At 39.9% G+C, this 15,815-nt stretch overlaps 3 protein-coding genes across 5 annotated transcripts; 2 read left to right on the top strand and 1 right to left on the bottom strand.

Annotated features, from left to right (window-relative positions):
- Nucleotides 1-1,908: 1,908 nt before the first annotated feature.
- On the top strand, nucleotides 1,909-4,047 carry LOC133901698 (rhodanese-like domain-containing protein 9, chloroplastic). The gene is made up of 7 exons (XM_062343150.1): nucleotides 1,909-2,073; nucleotides 2,145-2,410; nucleotides 2,495-2,645; nucleotides 2,829-2,914; nucleotides 3,023-3,127; nucleotides 3,208-3,346; nucleotides 3,852-4,047. Exons 1-6 carry the CDS (start codon nucleotides 2,033-2,035, stop codon nucleotides 3,279-3,281), a joined length of 723 nt encoding a protein of 240 aa, XP_062199134.1. The 5' UTR covers nucleotides 1,909-2,032; the 3' UTR covers nucleotides 3,282-3,346; nucleotides 3,852-4,047.
- A 665-nt stretch (nucleotides 4,048-4,712) lies between these two features.
- On the bottom strand, nucleotides 4,713-6,657 carry LOC133901699 (small ribosomal subunit protein cS22-like). The gene is made up of 4 exons (XM_062343151.1): nucleotides 6,276-6,657; nucleotides 5,856-5,957; nucleotides 5,447-5,743; nucleotides 4,713-5,011 (listed from the first exon to the last, which is right to left on the bottom strand). Exons 1-4 carry the CDS (start codon nucleotides 6,552-6,554, stop codon nucleotides 4,973-4,975), a joined length of 717 nt encoding a protein of 238 aa, XP_062199135.1. The 5' UTR covers nucleotides 6,555-6,657; the 3' UTR covers nucleotides 4,713-4,972.
- Nucleotides 6,658-8,442: 1,785 nt separating this feature from the next.
- LOC133902067 (DNA topoisomerase 6 subunit B) lies at nucleotides 8,443-15,023 on the top strand. Of its 3 annotated transcripts, none has more exons than XM_062343645.1 (19): nucleotides 8,443-8,647; nucleotides 8,754-8,806; nucleotides 8,991-9,088; nucleotides 9,179-9,284; nucleotides 9,433-9,567; nucleotides 9,648-9,699; nucleotides 9,827-9,891; nucleotides 10,399-10,505; nucleotides 10,673-10,742; nucleotides 10,827-10,912; nucleotides 10,997-11,193; nucleotides 11,601-11,716; nucleotides 11,824-11,909; nucleotides 12,001-12,073; nucleotides 12,683-12,774; nucleotides 12,851-12,989; nucleotides 13,059-13,153; nucleotides 13,838-14,012; nucleotides 14,656-15,023. In XM_062343645.1, exons 1-19 carry the CDS (start codon nucleotides 8,485-8,487, stop codon nucleotides 14,800-14,802), a joined length of 2,055 nt encoding a protein of 684 aa, XP_062199629.1. In that variant the 5' UTR covers nucleotides 8,443-8,484; the 3' UTR covers nucleotides 14,803-15,023. The 3 variants fall into 3 exon arrangements, 2 of the variants coding, with proteins under 2 accessions (XP_062199629.1, XP_062199628.1); XM_062343644.1 differs by having other exon boundaries at nucleotides 10,640-10,742; XR_009906822.1 differs by lacking the exon at nucleotides 14,656-15,023 and having other exon boundaries at nucleotides 10,640-10,742; nucleotides 13,063-13,153; nucleotides 13,838-13,978.
- The last annotated feature ends 792 nt before the right edge of the window (nucleotides 15,024-15,815 follow it).

Here is a 15,815-nt window from a genome sequence, read left to right as displayed (position 1 = left end):
ACAATGAAGATTGACTTTGTGCTAACCTTCCCGATCTTTTTTCCAACATATGAGTGATGTTCTTCATACTTTTTGTGTCATGAACATCCTCTTTTGGCTAATGAGCATCTTGTGGTTGTTGAATTCTTGTCATCCACCCACACCACCATTTATCTTGTAGGATTTTAACATCCTCAAATTATTAGATACGTATGCAATAGCTATCAAGTTAACCGGGAGAACCACCTTTCCAGCTCTTTCTTTATGAAGGTATTTAGGGTTAATTACCTTGTCATGTTGATGAACCAAAATAGGAGGAGTCAACATCACCACTTAGCACCACCTACTTAACTCGGAGGTAAGTTTAGACTAATGAACTTGTTTAGGTGAATAGGGCCTTAAGTAACCTAGAGCTTTTCCTGCAATCTTGTCATCATCGTAACTTAATTGCTATCAAATCCATCGCTTTCTCCCATGAGCTTGTTCAAATCTTAGGATGAGGTTCTTTTAAGGAGAGAGATTTGTCATAGCCCAAAAATCTTTTATCATATCAGGGAGCACTCATAAGCATCATAAGCACCGTATTTGAATGTTTGTGCAATTATGGAATGCAATTGAATTTAAACATAAATTGTTAAATTACATGAGAAATGATACCTTGTAAAGTAACTTCAATTTGGACATCAGAACATATGTTAGGTAATAATTTTGTAAATTAGTAGGCCGCAAATGATGAATTGTACTGTTTTTTTTCCAAATTTTCTGGAACTGTTAGTCACTCTAAAATTTAGAGAAGTTCTAAAAATAGTCAAATTTGGGGAATTTTAATTCCATATATACATAGCCAAATCAGGTACAACAAGTTAAAATAGGTTGCTAGTGAACTCTAGTTTTCCCACAAAAAGTTTTGGGATTTTTCTTAAGCCCTAACTACCTTGGTCGATTTACAAGGAAGGCTAAACCGAAATTCGGAATAAAAAAGTCTTTCTTCACTGAGCTACTCACGGTGCCCTCTCCATTAGCAGGTCCAAAGCCTCAACTGCCCCCACTTGGGAGCCACTCCTGCCCTTCACCCTCTTCCACCTTCCTGTATCAATGCCCTCTCTCTTCCTTATCTATTCACTGAAGGGAAATCGATATCCTTCTTCTTCTAAACTCATTGCTCTCTCCATGGCAGCCGTGGAGGCCAACTTCCTAGACCACGCCGGTCCACTTGGGCCCATCCCTGCATGTGATGCTACTCCACTCCCAAGCCTCCAAGCACTTCAACCATCCAATGGGTTTGCACATGCACGGCGGATTGCATGAGTCGAAGTGAAATACGACGTCTCCCATGGCCACTCTCTCTGCTCGCTCTGCCCAACACGGCCTGCAGTGAGACTCCTCCCCCCACCCTCTCTGATGCTCTCTTCTGGTCCTCTCCACGCGGGCTTGAGGCACTGACGCCTGCGCTGACTTGGTCCGCTCGCCATTACCGCTCCTCACTCACCCAGCGTGTGCTTTGTCCTGCTGCCACTCTGATAAGGAAGAAGAAGAATCAGGAAGAGAAGAATCAGACGCTGTAACTTGGGACATGCTTTTTACCGTCCATTAGCTATCGGACGGTTGTTCTATTTTTTGGCTGACGTGCGCTCAGGAGGGATGAGATTTCCGTCTAGAATTTGGTTATAGAGATTGGTAAAGAATCCAAACAGGAGTTGATCCTTCATCTAAACAAGATCCTGCTAGACCTTACCAGGCTGGTGGTCTATCCAGCACAAATGTCCAAAAGCAGAGGAATCGGCACAAAAACAGGCACCAGGCACAGAAGCTCCATGTTCCTGGGCCTCCTGGCCATCTGGGCCCCAACTCTTCCCTCTCCGCAGTGGATCCTGCGTGGCGCGATCCCATTGGCCCCCTGGATTTCCCTCCTCCACCTCTAGCTCTTGCAGCAAAATCCATTGCTGTGCTCTGCCCTGCAGCTTGCCCCCGTCCCAAAACCTTCACAAAGTCCCCTAAATATCCATTTCTTGGGAAAAATTCTCAAAAAAGAAGATCAAGTGAAGGTCAAAAAATGGCAGCTCTTGGTCTATCTACCGCTTTCTCTCCTCCCAGGTGAGCAAAAGTTTCCTCTCCGTTCTCCAACGTGCAATTGTTCCAAAGAATTAACTGTCTTTCTGTTTCAGAGGTTCCTGGGTAGCTGTCAGGATCAGGCAGGGTGCTAGTAATCCTGCAAGGAGCTACTTGTCCCCAGGGAGAAGGAGGAGAACGTCCTGCGCCGCCGTCGTTCGGGCCGAGGTGAGCTTCGTCGGCGGCGACGAGGCGAAGAGGCTCGTCACCGAGGAGGGGTACACGGTGCTGGACATCAGGGACAGTAGGCAGCACGAGAGGGCGCACATCAAGTCCTCCACCCATGTGCCCCTCTTCATCGAGAACCAAGACAACGACATTGGTATGGAAACAACTGTTGCGCCATCTCGGTTCTTAAACTTGCCGCGACAGTGTCTGAACAACCTTTTGATTTTGTTTTCTTAAGGGACGATCGTGAAGCGGCAGTTGCACAACAACTTTGCCGGGCTGTTCTTCGGGCTGCCCTTCACCAAGCTCAACCCTGACTTCGCACAGACGGTGAAGGAGAATTTCTCACCGGACAGCAAGCTGCTGGTTGTCTGCCAGGAAGGGCTCAGGTTTGTGAGTGAACACTTCTGCTATCAAGTTCCTTTGTCAGGACATGCTAAGCTCGCATATTACACACCTAATTGTGCTTCTTATATTAAACGTAAAAAGTATAATTTGGTATTACAATGGAGTACCTATATTTTACTTGGATAGTTGGAGTGGCTCATTAGCATTGGCCTTGTTTGCTGAAGGTCAGCAGCAGCTGCAGATGCACTGGAGAGAGAAGGCTTCCAAAATATTGCATGCATCACATCAGGTCTTCAAAAAGTGAAACCAGGTACCAAACCAATAAGCTGAAAAAACCTCTCAGCTATTCACAGATCAATCTGTTAGTGCCAAGTGTTTGGACTTTCCGCTGTTATATACAGCGCGCCATATTTTGCAGGAACGTTTGAGTCCGTCGGGAAAAGCGAGCTGGAGAACGCGGGGAAAGCCGGCCTTGTGACCATCCAAGGGAAGATTTCAGTAGTTCTTGGGACTATACTGATAAGTAAGATGACTGGATCATGCTATTTCAGATAAATTTAGTGCATCGGCTCGCCATCCTCTCTTATGGGCGTTCATGTGCAGGTGCCTACCTGTTTATAACATTCTTCCCGGACCAGGCTGAGAAGCTCTTTGAGTTGGCTGGTGTCAGTTTGTGATCAGAACTGATGCTCGTTCCTTGCATATTGGTACTCCATTTGGGGGTACATGTTTCCATAGTCAGGTCATTATTTGAGTCTCTGTTCCCTGAAATCTATATCAAAACTATGTTCATGCAGAGATCCCTGTTCTCTCCAAAATAGACAGTTTAGAATGATTAGATGTTGACTACTGAAGTGAGTGCTAGAACCTTACCAACATTTTTTTGACAGCCAAAAGTGCAAATGCCTTTGCCTTACTGTAATAAAATCTTAAATTCCTTAACATTTTCATATATATGAAAGACCCTAAGGTAAATACTATTTGATGATAATCGCAAAAAAAAATGTTGGATGAACTTAATAGTACCAAGAACAATGCCTATACTGTAGCAAGTAAGCCAGAGAACCTATTGAAGTTTTGATTTTCACCCAAAGATCTGAGGTATTGTCCTTTGAAAAATAAGATCTGAGTCATTGTCCCGTCATTTGAAAATCTGAGTTAATTCACAGCATCTGTCGGGTAGAATTCATCCCACCAGACATGTACTTGAATGCGAACTAATCAGATATATTTCCCATTTCCTACAGGTTGACTGTATGATCGAGTGGACTGAGTGAGATGTTTTCAGGTCGAAAAGAAAGTTAGGCTCTATGCGTAATATATAGTGATTTTTTTGACAAATCAGCTTGTGTTTATGTTTGAAACATCAAACATCCTATTTCAATTGTATGTTTGATTCATATACTTGTTTGTGTTAATTCATGGAAGTATTAGGCCTCTGCAGATATGGTTCAGGATTTCAAATAGAAGTGCTTTATCCATCTTGTCATGCTCGCATCCACGGCAGAACATTGATCTGAAAGATTATGTCGAACTAGATTCCAATTGCGGTTGCAAATGAAATGGAAGTGTCTTTTGTGTATTAACCTAATAGTAGAGTCTGAACAAACCATTTCTTTGTTGTCTTCTTTTCTAATCTTGCACTTGTCTAGGAGGATTGAGATCATATTGTGTTGCAGGTATCTCAATTCTTAAGATACTTTTCTAATGATTCAAACATCTGAAGCGACCAAATGACCAAGGCACATAAATAACTTAAATAAATATTTTATTATTACTCCAAATGACCAAGGCATACAAAGTTTCACTTCCTTTTTTAAAAAAAAAACTTTTGGAGATGCCAACATAATTTAGTTAAGCAATCACATTTAGATGACTGGACTACTGGAGCGCAATGCTGAAAGCCTAACACTCATATCACCGCCATTCTCTTTGAACCCAATACTGTTCAACGAATGCATTTGAGCCTCCAAAAAGGAATGCAATTAACCACATCCCATCAGGCAAATCTTTAAAAGCAGAAGTCTGAGAATGAAACAGAAAAATACTATTGCTAGCATGTATAAGATGCCAAATTCGACTCAAGTTAACAAATATGGTACACAACAAAAACGAAACCATGCTGCCTTTATGTAATCATATAGAAACGACGGTCAAAAAACAAATGCTCCATGTAAGAATATGAACAATGACAAGCAAAATTCTTCACATACACTGTTATCATACAAAAATTGTTTAACAGACTGAAATTGCATTGAAGGTCTTGTTCATTTTGTTATCAAAATCTAGTCTCCAAGTATCCCTCAGTCTACATGTATCCGCCGAGATATTCCCCCTGCCTTCAGCGCTCCTGCAAATTTCTGCTAATCTAAGCTCTATTCACACGAATGGGTTGCCCTTCCAATTCCTGAAATCACGCTCAATTGTAGAACAGTAATAAATCAGTCACATGCTCCTGTCTGAAGTTTCAGATCAGAAGCTTTGCCAATTCTATAATGCAACAGAAACTTTTGAATAGCAAATTTAATTGCTGATTTGACTTAATTCGTGTGATGAAATAATGAGGTAAAAAATGGATCAGGGTATCGATAAACAAGGTTCTTTCAGCATGAAATGTTAAAAAAATACGGGATTAGTTGATGTAGTTAAGATCATACTAGTGAGCTATTCTAACTCATCTGTACATATAATACTCACAAAGTTAATCCCATCTATGTGTCACTGAAACGATAAGATACAGATTACAACACTATATTCTGCTATTGTTTGGCATATGGCAAGTTTTTTTTTTTTTTTTTTTTTTGTGGTAGAAAACAGAAGGCGGTATGCAAGAGAAGCTTACCGCATTATTAAAAGTAGCAACCGCAGCTTCAACTTCTTCCTCTGAAGAAAAGGTGACAAAGCCGAATCCCTTGGACTTTGAAGTCCCAGGAACACGGGAGACTGTGGCGCTGAGGATCTGCCCCTTTTCAGAGAAGAAGTTTTTAAGAACTTCCGTTGTTACAGTCTTTGCAAGATTACCAACATAAACCTTGTACTGACTGTCCACAAATACAGGCTCTGGTTCTGGAGCCGATCGATCAATGTTAGGCAAGAAGCTCTCTGTCACGTTCACTTTAATCGTTCTACCTCCAACCTCCTGGTACAACAAAACAAGCACAAACATGAGTCATGCCATACCTGCCTTGCACTCATGATCATGCTCCAAAACAAGAATTCGGAATGGCAGGCTGTGAACATTGGGTGCTTACGGTGCCATTGAGACTCTCAACTGCAGCGTTAGCCTCCTCCGCCGTGCTCATAGTGACAAACCCAAACCGCCGGCTGCGATTGGTGTACTTGTCATACATAACCTGCACGAAACCATTGGACATTCCAATAAGTTCGCTGAGCTAAATTATCTCAACATACTGCAAGCAACTCATCACACCATAGCGTTGTGTGTTGATGTAATTCTACAGCACCAGTACAAGAAACTAAATTTCATATTGATTAATGATTACCATTCCAAGAACCGGTAATGCATGAGCAAGCGCTAAATTAGGCTGAATTTCTTCCAAAAAAGGAGTGGAGGAAACGAGAACCGAGACAGACTGAGAAATGAGATAGTTGCATTGCAATCTTTGGGGGGTGGGGGATTAGGTACTTCGAAAGGGAAGGCGCTGCGTTACCTCCGCACGCTCGACGGTGCCGTGCTCGGCGAACATGTCGCGGAACTCGTCGTTGGTGACGGTTCTGGGGATGTTGCCCACGTAGAGCTTCCGCGCCGCCACCTCCTCCGGCGCCTCCAGCACCGCGGAGGAGGCGGCCACCCGCAGCGCAACCGGCCAGCGCCTCACCCGCGGCGCCGCAACGGCACGGAAGGAGAGGGAGGCTGGGGCGGAGGCGGGGCCACGGCAGCGGCGGTGGAGGGCCGGAGGGGTTATGAGAGACGAAATGGTGGTCGCCATTGGAGAGAGTGGAGTGGACAGGAGAGGAGCGACAGCGGAGGGAGAAGAGAGAGGAGCGTTATCCGGATCCAGGGGTGGTTTGGACTTTTGGAGTTCGGAGATAAACCTCTCGGCTCCTCCTGCTATGGTGACTTTCTCCCTACCTCCCTCTCGATCTCTAAAATAAATGTTCTAAATTTCATTAAAATAAGTAGAATTTTGTGTTCCAACCAAAACTTTTGTGATTTGTAAGGTAACATAGTTTAATGTAAAACCATTTTTATGAATCATCCTGCTCACCCAATTTAAAGAAACATGTTTTAGGATATGTTAGTGGTTGATGTATAATGATGGTTATGTCGTGTAATCTAGTTAGTTAGCAAAATATTTACCGATCCTACTGCAATTTTTACGATTACATGTGGAAAAAATGCTTCCATCTAAAAACTGCATCCAAAACTAGAAATAAATAAATATTTTTGAAAAATCACCGCAATGCCAAATATAATCTTAATATTTGCTTGTGCTAAAAAGAACGCCCATGCTTAGCATGTAAGGAATCGGAGCGACTATTATTCTCTTAAAGCTTAGTTGGTCGCTTTGGACAAAGAATGTAATTGTGTTTTTTCCCTCAGCAATTGTGCTACTCTGCTAGAGAATTCTTCAATGAGTCATATTAATACGGTATATATAGATTATTGAATAGAAGTGTCTTCTTGTTCATGCTATTGTGATTTTGTTTTTGTTTTTCAAATAAATAAATTGCTATTACTGAGACAATCCTTATGGAACTATCAATTTTATTGCAAGGGCCACTCTTTCGTTCACATAATCTAGGGGAGAAATAATAGATACAGTGTAGCCGGAGCAAGTTAAAGTTCTATGAAATTGATTTTTAATTTTGTCCAGATAACATGTTAGCAAAATGATTCCTAAGATATGTTGTGTGACACTATTAGAAAAATATAAACCCAGCTTTAAATCGTGACCAGCTACAGTAGAAATTGTTATCACAATTGATTTATTAGCTCGTCAGCCTCACTAATTTTTCATATCATTAACACAAAAGAGACTTATGTTCTACGAAGGACAAAATATTAATTTGGTTTTATAAGATGAGCACATTAATTACAATTTTGCAATAGTTTAAGAGGCAAAATGGTTAGACTATTTTTGAAATTAATTCTGATAAACCCTTCCCTGTTGAGTTTGAGTCAAGCTCAAAGCTCTATCACCTCTCACTGAGCCAGCTCTAACTAGGGATGGAAACAAGTCGTTAGACTCACTTAGGTGATCGAGATGAAATATTGGCTCGGCCCAAGCTCGTTGCCGACTCAGCCAGCTTGGTTTGGCTCACGAGCCAAGGTTGCTTCACATAGGGGTTTCTTACAGGTTATTTCACTTCATAGTTTATGGAAGCGTAAGGTCATAGGCTGGTCGTCAGTCGTGACCAGAGAGACGATGACTAATATGATCTGAGGACGGAGAGGCGGTGGGCGATAGTCGACGGTAGAGACAAAGAGGCATGATTGTGTATGTGTGAGTATTGCGGAAGTGAAATATGAGATGTGAGCCTTAGGGTTTGCGTGCTGAACTAGTCCAGCAACCGAGTCACTTACAAGTTAGCTTGTACTTAACTAGTTTAGTCACTAAATTAGGAAGGTGGCTCGAGCTCATCTCATTTAATCACTGAGCTAAATCAAGCCTAGTTAAACTCAAGTAAACTTACAAATCTCGAGTTTTATTTTTAGTCCTACCTCTAGCCTGTCTCTGAGTTCAAAGGCTAAATCTGGTTCGCTAGAGCTTGGCTCGAGTTTGTGTCGAGCTCAAGCTTGGCTCGTTAGGCTTGCTAGAGCTCGGCTCGTTCGACATCCTATATGGAGCTCGCGCCCCTCCAATTTTGCGCCCAAACCGAAAACCCTAGCTCCATCCCGATTCGATCCATCTCGCCATGGACACCGCCGGCGACGCAGCCACCGGCGGCGGTGGAGCGGTCCCTGGGGAGACCAAGAAGAAGCCTCCCACTGCGGCGGCCAAGGGGAAGTCGACGGGGAAGGGGAAGGCCAGCCCCAAGGCGTCGCCCGCAGACAAGGAGAGCAGCCTCCTCAAGCAGAGTGAGCTCCCTCTCGCGCTTTTCGATCCATTTCTAATCGAGAATTTAGGTTCTTTAGGCTGGTTTATCTGACAAAATCCCAATCATTTCTGTGGTTTATGTTGCAGAATCGCCCGCCGAGTTCTTCGCCGAGAACAAGAACATTGCCGGGTTTGACAATGTGAGCTTTTCTCTACAATTTTTAAGTCAAATTGGGTGCAATGGTTAACACCGATGTGTTATAGATAGATGCTACTGTTCTATTGTCATGTAAACGAAGAATGCCATTTAGTTACTCCTGGCATAAGCACAATGTTGTTCTAATCAGTATTTTGTGGAGACACTGACTTCATAATATTGGCCAGCCTGGCAAATCCTTGTACACCACGATGCGGGAGCTAGTTGAGAACGCCCTTGATTCGGCTGAGTCCATCTCTGAGCTCCCTGACATAGAAATTACAATGTAAGTGATTCTCAAAGGTATGTGTTGTGGTATTTTCCTTTTTACAATGCAAGACGGCACTCCATGGCTTCTTTTTGTCATGTCTTTCAGAGAAGAGATAACTAAGAGCAAGTTCAACACAATGATAGGGCTAGTTGATCGAGAGCGTGTTGATGAAGCACTCTATGATGATTTTGAATCAGCTAAGGCTCGTGAGGTAATGTTGTCACCTATAATTGTATTAGTTTAAACATTGTGGGTCCACTACGAGGTGTCATGGACTTCACAAACTCGTCTCTTCTTTTAATCTTTGAATTATGCATCTTTTTAGTTTTGATAATACTGTATAATTTCACAATACTTAGAAACGCCTAGCCAAGGAAGCACGTTTCCAAGAAACTCAAGCTAAAAATGCTTCTCTTGGGAAGAAAGTTAAGGATGCTCCAGCTTTTCGAGGAAAAGGCCGGGGTGAGGCTGCATTTTTCAAAGTGACTTGCAAGGTATTGTCACAACGATGTGGATTATATGATGAAAAAATATTTTCTTATTTTTAATCATTTTTTTTTGGCTGTGAATTCAGGATAACGGTCGAGGTATGCCACATGATGATATACCAAATATGCTTGGGAGAGGTAAGTTTCAACAGTATATTTGTCCAGTAATGCTGAATCTGAACAATTTGAGTTTTTTTTTAAAAGACTGAAGAAGGGATAGTACCATGCTGTTCAATATCACTGAAACTATTTACATTTGGTGCAGTTTTGTCGGGCACAAAATATGGTTTGAGGCAAACGCGTGGAAAATTTGGACTTGGTGCTAAAATGGTAAACTTTATGCATATAATCTATTGAGTAAGAATCTTTCTACATTGTAGGTTGCTGTGAACTGTAATTTTGTATCATCTAGTCTTTCTAATATAAAAGAAAGAGCAAACACTTTGTCAATTTCTACGTTACCATATAATGTTGGAATTGTTTTTTTTTTCTTTTGCTTCGGAAATGACCGTCTTGTGGTTTGCATTGGATAGTGGCTTAGTGCAAGTGTGCAACCAAGCAATATAGCTGGTAGCATGAAGACATGAGTCATCTTGTGCTGTTAGGATCATAACAAAAACAGAAAGCTTAAGTCACAATTACAGTAGTGATGTGCAGTTGGCAGAATGAACCTTTTCTTTCACTGAATTCATGTCATATCAAACTTGTTCGTATTCTGATGCTTAAGCATCCATGGTTACCAGATACTTATCATGTTTTTCCTCAGGACTATGAACATGTATTACTTTGTCATTGGCTCTTGTTCTCTGCTTATCTTATAATAGTTAATTGAAACAGGCACTTATATGGTCAAAAATGAGCACGGGACTTCCTATTGAAATTAAGTCATCGATGAAAGGCCAGAACTATATTTCCTTCTGTCGCCTGGATATAGATATTCATAAGTAAGCACAGCTTGATGGTTCATGTGTCTGTTTAACACAGTAACTAACTTGATATTTCTATCTTTCTCCATGTATGTCAATTTGATAACTTCTGCAGTTTATCATTATGCTTTTTGGTGTTTTCCACTACTCAGAAATGTCCCTCATGTTCATTTGCATGAGAAAAGGGAGAACAAAAATCAATGGCATGGGGCAGAGATTCAAGTTATAATTGAGGGAAATTGGGCTACACATCGTGTGAGTGGCTCATTTTTTAGAAATTTGAAATGTAGAATTATAGTATTATACTGTAAAGCTAATCAGGTCATCTATTTCTTGCAGTCAAAGATCCTCCATTATATGCGTCAGATGGCTGTCATCACACCATATGCTCAATTCCTTTTTAGATTTCTATCTGATGCAGCAGAGTAAGCATTTCGTCTATGGTTATTTATGTTGTGCTAAATTGGTAGTCCTTTAATTCTTCTCGTAAATGACTTTGTATTTTGCAGCAAAAATTTGACGATAAGGTTTGCACGACGGACAGACATTATGCCTCCTGTTCCGCTTCAAACAAAGCACCACCCATCTGCTGTTGATATATTACTGATAAAGCGCTTAATTGCCGAGACTACAAAGCAAAATCTTTTGCAGTTTCTGCAACACGAATTTGTGAATATAAGCAAATTGCACGCTGAACGTTTAATTGGTGAGTTGTATGATATGCAGTGTGGTTGGGGCAGTCATCGTGAAAAGTAATTAACTCAGTAATTGCTATCTTCATTGACAATCATGGACTACTATAGTCCAATTTTCTAGAATATTATCTCTTCGAGATTATGAAGTAGTCTGCCTCTCGAAGTAGTCTGCCTTTAGCAGTTACATCTTTGTCTTGCTTTTAGGGTTTCGAGTTTCACTTATGTTTTGTATGTTGCTGTTTTTCAATGTATGCTACTGTCCACTAAAATCATTTACCTAATCCTATGTAGAACTTGTTTGCTGGGCTAAAAATGTAGTTGCACTGTCATACATACTTTCGTATTGCTTTGTATCTAGGCTTTACTATTCTTGTTATCAGTTCTATTTTTTTAATATCACATATTTTTAACTTGGCAGGGGAGATGGGACCTGATTTTAGTCCAAAAATGACAGTTAAGAGCCTTACATCGCAGCAATTAGTTCGGATACATCAATTATTTCGGCAGGCTAAGTTTGATGATCCCAGTGGCAATGTGTGCATCCCTTTCCACTTTCATTTATTCATCAACTGTTCATTGGCTACTTACTCTTGCAAATATGCAATTAGTCATCACCGAATAGAAATCAACCAATTCTATAGTGTCTTAGTCCTGCAGGGGAATATAACTTACGCCTAGGTATCATAAAAGAGCTACACCCTGATATGGTTGCAACACATGCAAGCAGGTATATCATTTTAATCAGACTGAATTCCAGAAGGCAATTCTATATTATGTATTTTGAACATCCTAATAATATAATGTAATGTTCCGTTTAGTCCTCAGGTTTTTGAAGGGCATCCGTTTATTGTTGAAGCTGGGATAAGCATGGGTGGAAAAGATGTCAAACAAGTAAGGAAACACTGATATTTTGATTTCATGCAGCAACATTTTCCGCTTTTATTTATTGTGTTCAAAGAATTTTCTAGAAACACGTTCTTTCTTTCTTCCTTTGTGTTTCTAGAAGCTTTCCGCATGTGATGGCAGTTATTGATGTCAAAAAATTCTTGATTGTTGATTCTCTCTGTTTTATGTGATGCTAAAATCTCTATGTTAAATTTTTAGATTAGGTTCTTTTTATCTGATGCTATACTGAATCAAACTCATAGAGGGGTCTGGTGTGCAAAGAGTTGAGTCTTTTTAGGGGATTTATGAAATTTGTTGCCCTGAAAGTGGAAGGATGAGAGGTAGCAATTTTGGCCATCTGTTGTGATCTGGGTGGCCCAGATTAAAAACTAATAGCTGCCTGCACTGTTTAGATTCACCACTTTATTGATTTAATGTTGAAACATCTGACCATAGGAGTAAACATAATTATTTGTGTCAGTATCACACATTGAGCTCCAATTCTGGGAATTGCCCTTCCAATTTCTGTATTTGAATTTGCTAACAAGATATTGTCACACAATATTCTTCTACCAAGGATTGGAGTTCTTATATAACTATGTCTATTTTGTTCAGGGTCTAAATATTTTTAGGTTTGCAAACAGAATACCACTTCTTTTTGAACAAGGTGCTGATGTCATCACAAGAACTGCTCTAAAAAGGATCAAGTATGATTTTATTTCTGTTAGTACTTCATTAGTTCATATGTTGTATCTCTTCTATACCTTTTTCCCTCCTTTTTAGTTGGAGCAGCTACAAAATTAATCAGCAGCAAGATAAGATTGGTGTCTTTGTGAGCATTGTAAGTACAAAGATACCCTTTAAAGGAACTGGAAAGGAGTACATCGGGGATGACATAACTGAAATATCAAGTGCTGTTAAGGTACATTCCAACTTCCCTGATTAACTGTCTCTGTATGGCCATATAATAACGATCCCCTTGCACCTTCAGTCAGCCCTTAAGCAGTGCTGTCTTCAACTGAAGTCAAAGATTGTGAAGAAACTTCAGGCTCGTGAGCGACAGGACAGGAAAAGAAACCTGAACAGGTGATTTCTTGCTTGGGATTGAGTGATGTATATAAATAGTACGAATGTGAATACGAATCGGATTGTACGAATCCGAATCTGCATCCGAATATGTACTAGATTCAATTGTATGTGAATATCCAACAGCTTTAATGACAAATTGCGTGATAAATTTATTTGACATGAGCATGACAACAATCCAACATAGGGAACCTTATTTTTTAGTGGATTGATCCTCCACCTTAAGGCAGGGAGCCACTTTGCTACAGTACCATGGCTCTATAAGATTTGGAATGTTGGATGGGAGATGAAAGAAGGTTTATCGCTACAGTATATGTGGTACAATACCAGACAATAAAAAAATAGGTAGGATCGAAAGAATTAAGTAAGAGAACAAAAGAAAAGAATGGAATTTTATGTTACTCATATTTATATTCCAGAGAAGTATTTGTACGTATTTGGATATATCCATATTCATATCTGGGAAACAAATTCGGATATATCCATATTCATATCCGTCTGTCAGTCGAATACGAATTTTTCTTACCACATTCACGTTTGGCCAAATACGAATATCGGGTAATACGGATATGTGCTAACCATTTTTCACCCCTAAACAAAATGATATGCATGCTTCATTACACTGACGCCAAATAATCCGAAATTGTACGCATTTTCTCTTATTTTTATGATTTATATTTGCAGATATATTCCTGATGTTGCAAGAGCGATTATGGAGACTCTGGTAGAAATTGCTGATGACTCTCCCCCAAAAAGGCCACGCTATGATAAGGAAGATGAGGAACTCCTTGAGAAGGTGAATTCTCAGGAGGTGACAGATAAGACCTTCAGAGATTGCTTAATGCAGCATGTTGAACAGGTAAGAATGAGTTTATAAAAAAAACAAAGAAAAATCCATGATATATTTTTTCTTCTTATGCGATCTATTCTCTGTCGTCTTGTAACTTTCTGTTGCAAGTTGTGACCACATTACTTTCTAGAAGTCGAATATGATGTATCAAATAAATTTGTTGGTATTGCGGAATACAATCATGGTATCATATTTCTTGTTGTGCTTTCTTTAATAAGAAAATTTCAAAAATCTACAACTATTTTGACACATGTTGCAAAAAACTATAATTTCTAGTGCTCATTTCAAAAAACCTACAACTATTTTAACACATGTTGCAAAAAACTATAACTTTCTTATTGTGAGCTTACCTGTTATCCTCTAGCAACAGGTAAGCTTAGTGTTAATTCTCCTATTACATGCTATAGAGAATGACAGGTGGGTATATAGTAAGAAAGTTATAGTTTTTGTAATATCTGTCAAAATAGTTGTAGGTTTTTGAAATGAACACCTGAAGTTGCAGTTTTTTGCAATATATAACAAAATAGTTGTAGATTTTTTGAAATTTACTCTTCTTTAATCACTGCAAAGAGATTTAAGGTCCTGAATACCGATAAATTAAGGCCTCAAATGTTTTACTATAATCTGCTTATTTCTTTTTGTTATTGACCAGGTTGATTATGAAATGGCGCTGGACTACGCCATGCAGAGCGGAGTAAGCGAGGAGCCCCGTGAAGCAATATATTTGAACTCACTCGAAGGATCCTACAAGTTTGTCGACTTGCAGGGTCCTGTCTTCATATTCAGATTTATTCCATGAAGGAACCTTACACATCCATCTGTTCTCTGGTCGACCAATAACTCCATTAATTGTATTCCCATTGTACCTGAATTGGTTGCTTGAGCTATTTTTGGCTCAGCGCCATAATTGTAACATAGACATTACAAGTTGCTAAGAAATTAGTTTAGTCTAGGATGCCCCTGTATGTTGCATTTGTAGAGGAAAAATATTTTTACTATATGATTCAAACCGTTGTATTGGGCTTACAAGTTCAGTCCTACATACTTCAAAATAGTCGACACATTGAACCAATATCGGTACTATATGATTCTCAGTAAATTATTGACTTCAGGTGCAAAAAAAAAAAAAACCGTCTTGTTTTTGACACTAAGCAGCCCAAATTTTGCCACTAGTTTCTCTGGTGCCCATTTGTTTTAGCCGTCGCCGTCAGTTTGACCGGAACTGATCATGTTTGACAGAATTAAAGCATGCCAAAAAATGATCACAAGCAAAAATTCTTAGCAAGTAACGAAAGGATCAATCTATGCGTAAATCCGTACTAGTTTTGACAACTACAGATTTACAATGCGGCTATGACACGTGTAATATTAGGGTTTACGTTTGATACACGTGCATGTTTCTTTTCTCATAGAACCTCATATTTTTTTTTTTTTTTTGAAATTATGCATCATGTGAGGAAGGAAATCAAGCACTCAGATTCGAGCGCAGGTGGAGTGCTCAATGGCACCCTCCTACTTTTGTTCTTTGGTAGGAAATTCTGGCCGATGTGGAGATTGAACCTAGGATCTATGAACCTGTAAGCAACTAGCCCACCAGTGAGGGATATGTTCCCATACAACCTCATATTCGAAACAAACCTTGGCTCCGTACATCCTTAAAACTACTGTTTTACTTGTTGAAATCTTACATCCTTTAAACTTTGTTTGGATCTGTTACATTCTTTGGATGTAAGGTTTCTTAGCCTTGCACCTTTAAAAGAACATTTAGACGGGAGGGATTAAATTCTTCACATACCTTTTTACCCTTGTAAA

Source organism: Phragmites australis, chromosome 20 (genome assembly GCF_958298935.1).
Source record: "Phragmites australis chromosome 20, lpPhrAust1.1, whole genome shotgun sequence".
Lineage (NCBI taxonomy): Eukaryota > Viridiplantae > Streptophyta > Magnoliopsida > Poales > Poaceae > Phragmites > Phragmites australis.
The sequence above is the reverse complement of the archived record's forward strand: the minus strand, read 5'-3'. Positions and strand labels throughout refer to the sequence as shown.

Excerpts from the sequence above, each read along its gene's own strand:
- LOC133901699 (XM_062343151.1), bottom strand. The coding sequence starts at position 6,554 with ATGGCGACCACCATTTCGTCTCTCATAACCCCTCCGGCCCTCCACCGC. Across the intron at positions 5,958-6,275 it reads GCACCGTCGAGCGTGCGGAG|GTTATGTATGACAAGTACAC; the intron begins GTAACGCAGCGC and ends GGTTTCGTGCAG. Across the intron at positions 5,744-5,855 it reads TTGAGAGTCTCAATGGCACC|GAGGTTGGAGGTAGAACGAT; the intron begins GTAAGCACCCAA and ends TTGTTGTACCAG.
- LOC133901698 (XM_062343150.1), top strand. The coding sequence starts at position 2,033 with ATGGCAGCTCTTGGTCTATCTACCGCTTTCTCTCCTCCCAG. Across the intron at positions 2,074-2,144 it reads ACCGCTTTCTCTCCTCCCAG|AGGTTCCTGGGTAGCTGTCA; the intron begins GTGAGCAAAAGT and ends TTTCTGTTTCAG. Across the intron at positions 3,128-3,207 it reads TCTTGGGACTATACTGATAA|GTGCCTACCTGTTTATAACA; the intron begins GTAAGATGACTG and ends GTTCATGTGCAG.
- LOC133902067 (XM_062343644.1), top strand. The coding sequence starts at position 8,485 with ATGGACACCGCCGGCGACGCAGCCACCGGCGGCGGTGGAGCGGTCCCT. Across the intron at positions 9,568-9,647 it reads TTTTCAAAGTGACTTGCAAG|GATAACGGTCGAGGTATGCC; the intron begins GTATTGTCACAA and ends CTGTGAATTCAG. Across the intron at positions 9,892-10,398 it reads TTGGACTTGGTGCTAAAATG|GCACTTATATGGTCAAAAAT; the intron begins GTAAACTTTATG and ends TAATTGAAACAG.